Below are 1,843 nucleotides of genomic sequence, written 5' to 3'. Positions count from 1 at the left end.
TTTTTTTTTTTTTTTTCTTCTCTTGGCGAATATGTTGTTGTGGTTTTTTTTTTTTCCTTTATTCCTTTCTTTGTTTCTCATTGTTGGGGATTCATTTCTTCTGCGTTGACTCTTTACTGCTTCCATTCCTATCGCATGGATGGATTCTTGTCTTTTTTATATATACAAGCCTTCTTTTTTTTTTTTTCTTTCTTTCTATTGATTTATTTCTATAATATAGATTTACGCATATCTGTATTACAAATTCCCCAGTAAATTAAAGTGAAAAAGAAGGGAAGAGGAGGAAAAGTGTGTGAGATCTCATTAACAGATATATTTGTTTATTTATATAGATATATTTATTTATATATACATACATGCGACCTCTTCTACGTATCGTCCATACATCTGTGTTAGCCTCATCATCATCATCATACGTGGCGGAATCCCAATGCCGCTCCATTAGTCGACTCACGCCTTATTGCCTCAATAGTAACGGTCCTATCATTAATAGAAGTACTCGTAGAGATCGTCATCGTAATAATAATAGTAGTAATAGTAATAATAATAATAAGAATAGTAACAACCTAACGGGATATACACCCCCACCGCGTCCATCCCCGACAACTCCAGCGGCTACGCCTGGCGGTGTGGAGTACAGCCGTAAACGACAAGATGAGGCGGACGCGGTGGAGAAACGTCGACGAACACAACAACGGGCCACCGATGCGGAAAGGCGTGGAGAGGAAACAATAAAGTCATCCGCAGTTTCTGAAATGGAACGTTGGTGGCCGGAGGAAAATCAAAATTGGACGGGTCATATGTTTGCCTCCTCTCTTGATAAGAATAAGAAAAAGTTTGATGGGATGTTTGTACCCGAACTAAAGGAAGTCCAAAGTCAAGATAAACCGTTAGAACTGAGTTATGAAGAGGATACTTTCTTTATTAATCCAGACTTTCATATGGCGGATGAGGTATTTGATGAGACCCGTCGATTTGTTCCTCCACCAAGTTTTGATCCATCTATTGATGAAATAGATGATGATGGATTTGTAGATGGACAAGTCATGCATGATATTCAAAAAGCCGTGGATGAAGATAAAAGACGATTAGAGGCTTTTGGAAATCCATTACTTGTGGAAGATCAGGTGGATTATCTTTTAGAACCACAACGTGAAGGACAAGAAAATATGCAGCAACGACAAGAATTTAATGGATTTGTTCATTGGGGTTTATTACATGGAGCTCACATGATATTGGAGGAAAATCATGATTATAAAAAAGCTCATGAATTTGTAAATCGCTATATGCGAGATATCGATTTATTTCAAAAATGGTTAGAACATCCAAAAGTTAGAGCGCATATTCAAAAGAAGTTTGGTATCGATATGCATGCCAAATTTGATAAATTGATGGCGCTTGTAATGGCAATGTATGCAAGGTCAAAGATTCAAGTATATGAAGATGATCCCGCTGGGGCTTTGAAATCCCTTACAGCTTGTATGGGTTTTATCACGGAAGGGGCTGATCTCAAGAAGGAAAGGCACCGTAAAGCGATTGGAGCTGTTCTTGCTGCCCGTGGAATGGTATATTGTAAATTGAAATCATTTGAACGTGCAGAGGATGATCTCACTCGTGCATTGAAGTTTGTCAATCAGAAACGATGTGCCACTCTCTATCAACTACGGGCAGAGGCACTAGAGGCAATGGGGAGAATAGAAGAAGCTCGATTAGATGAAGAACGGGCTGCAGAGATTTGGGAAAATGCGGAGGTAATATCGCCTGGTATGGATGGGAAACCGTACAAGTTTGTCTTGTAGGAAAGAAATGGATATATATATATATATATATATATATATATATA

General features: G+C 38.3%; 1 protein-coding gene across 1 annotated transcript; it reads left to right on the top strand.

The window, feature by feature from the left end:
• Nucleotides 1-356: 356 nt before the first annotated feature.
• On the top strand, nucleotides 357-1,799 carry TM35_000251930 (uncharacterized protein; the record flags this gene model as incomplete). The annotated part of the gene is made up of 1 exon (XM_029027784.1): nucleotides 357-1,799. One exon carries the CDS (start codon nucleotides 357-359, stop codon nucleotides 1,797-1,799), a length of 1,443 nt encoding a protein of 480 aa, XP_028880963.1.
• Between the last annotated feature and the right edge of the window lie 44 nt (nucleotides 1,800-1,843).

The sequence above is a fragment of the Trypanosoma theileri genome (genome assembly GCF_002087225.1).
Source record: "Trypanosoma theileri isolate Edinburgh chromosome Unknown TM35_Tth_25_V1, whole genome shotgun sequence".
Lineage (NCBI taxonomy): Eukaryota > Euglenozoa > Kinetoplastea > Trypanosomatida > Trypanosomatidae > Trypanosoma > Trypanosoma theileri.
The sequence above is the reverse complement of the archived record's forward strand: the minus strand, read 5'-3'. Positions and strand labels throughout refer to the sequence as shown.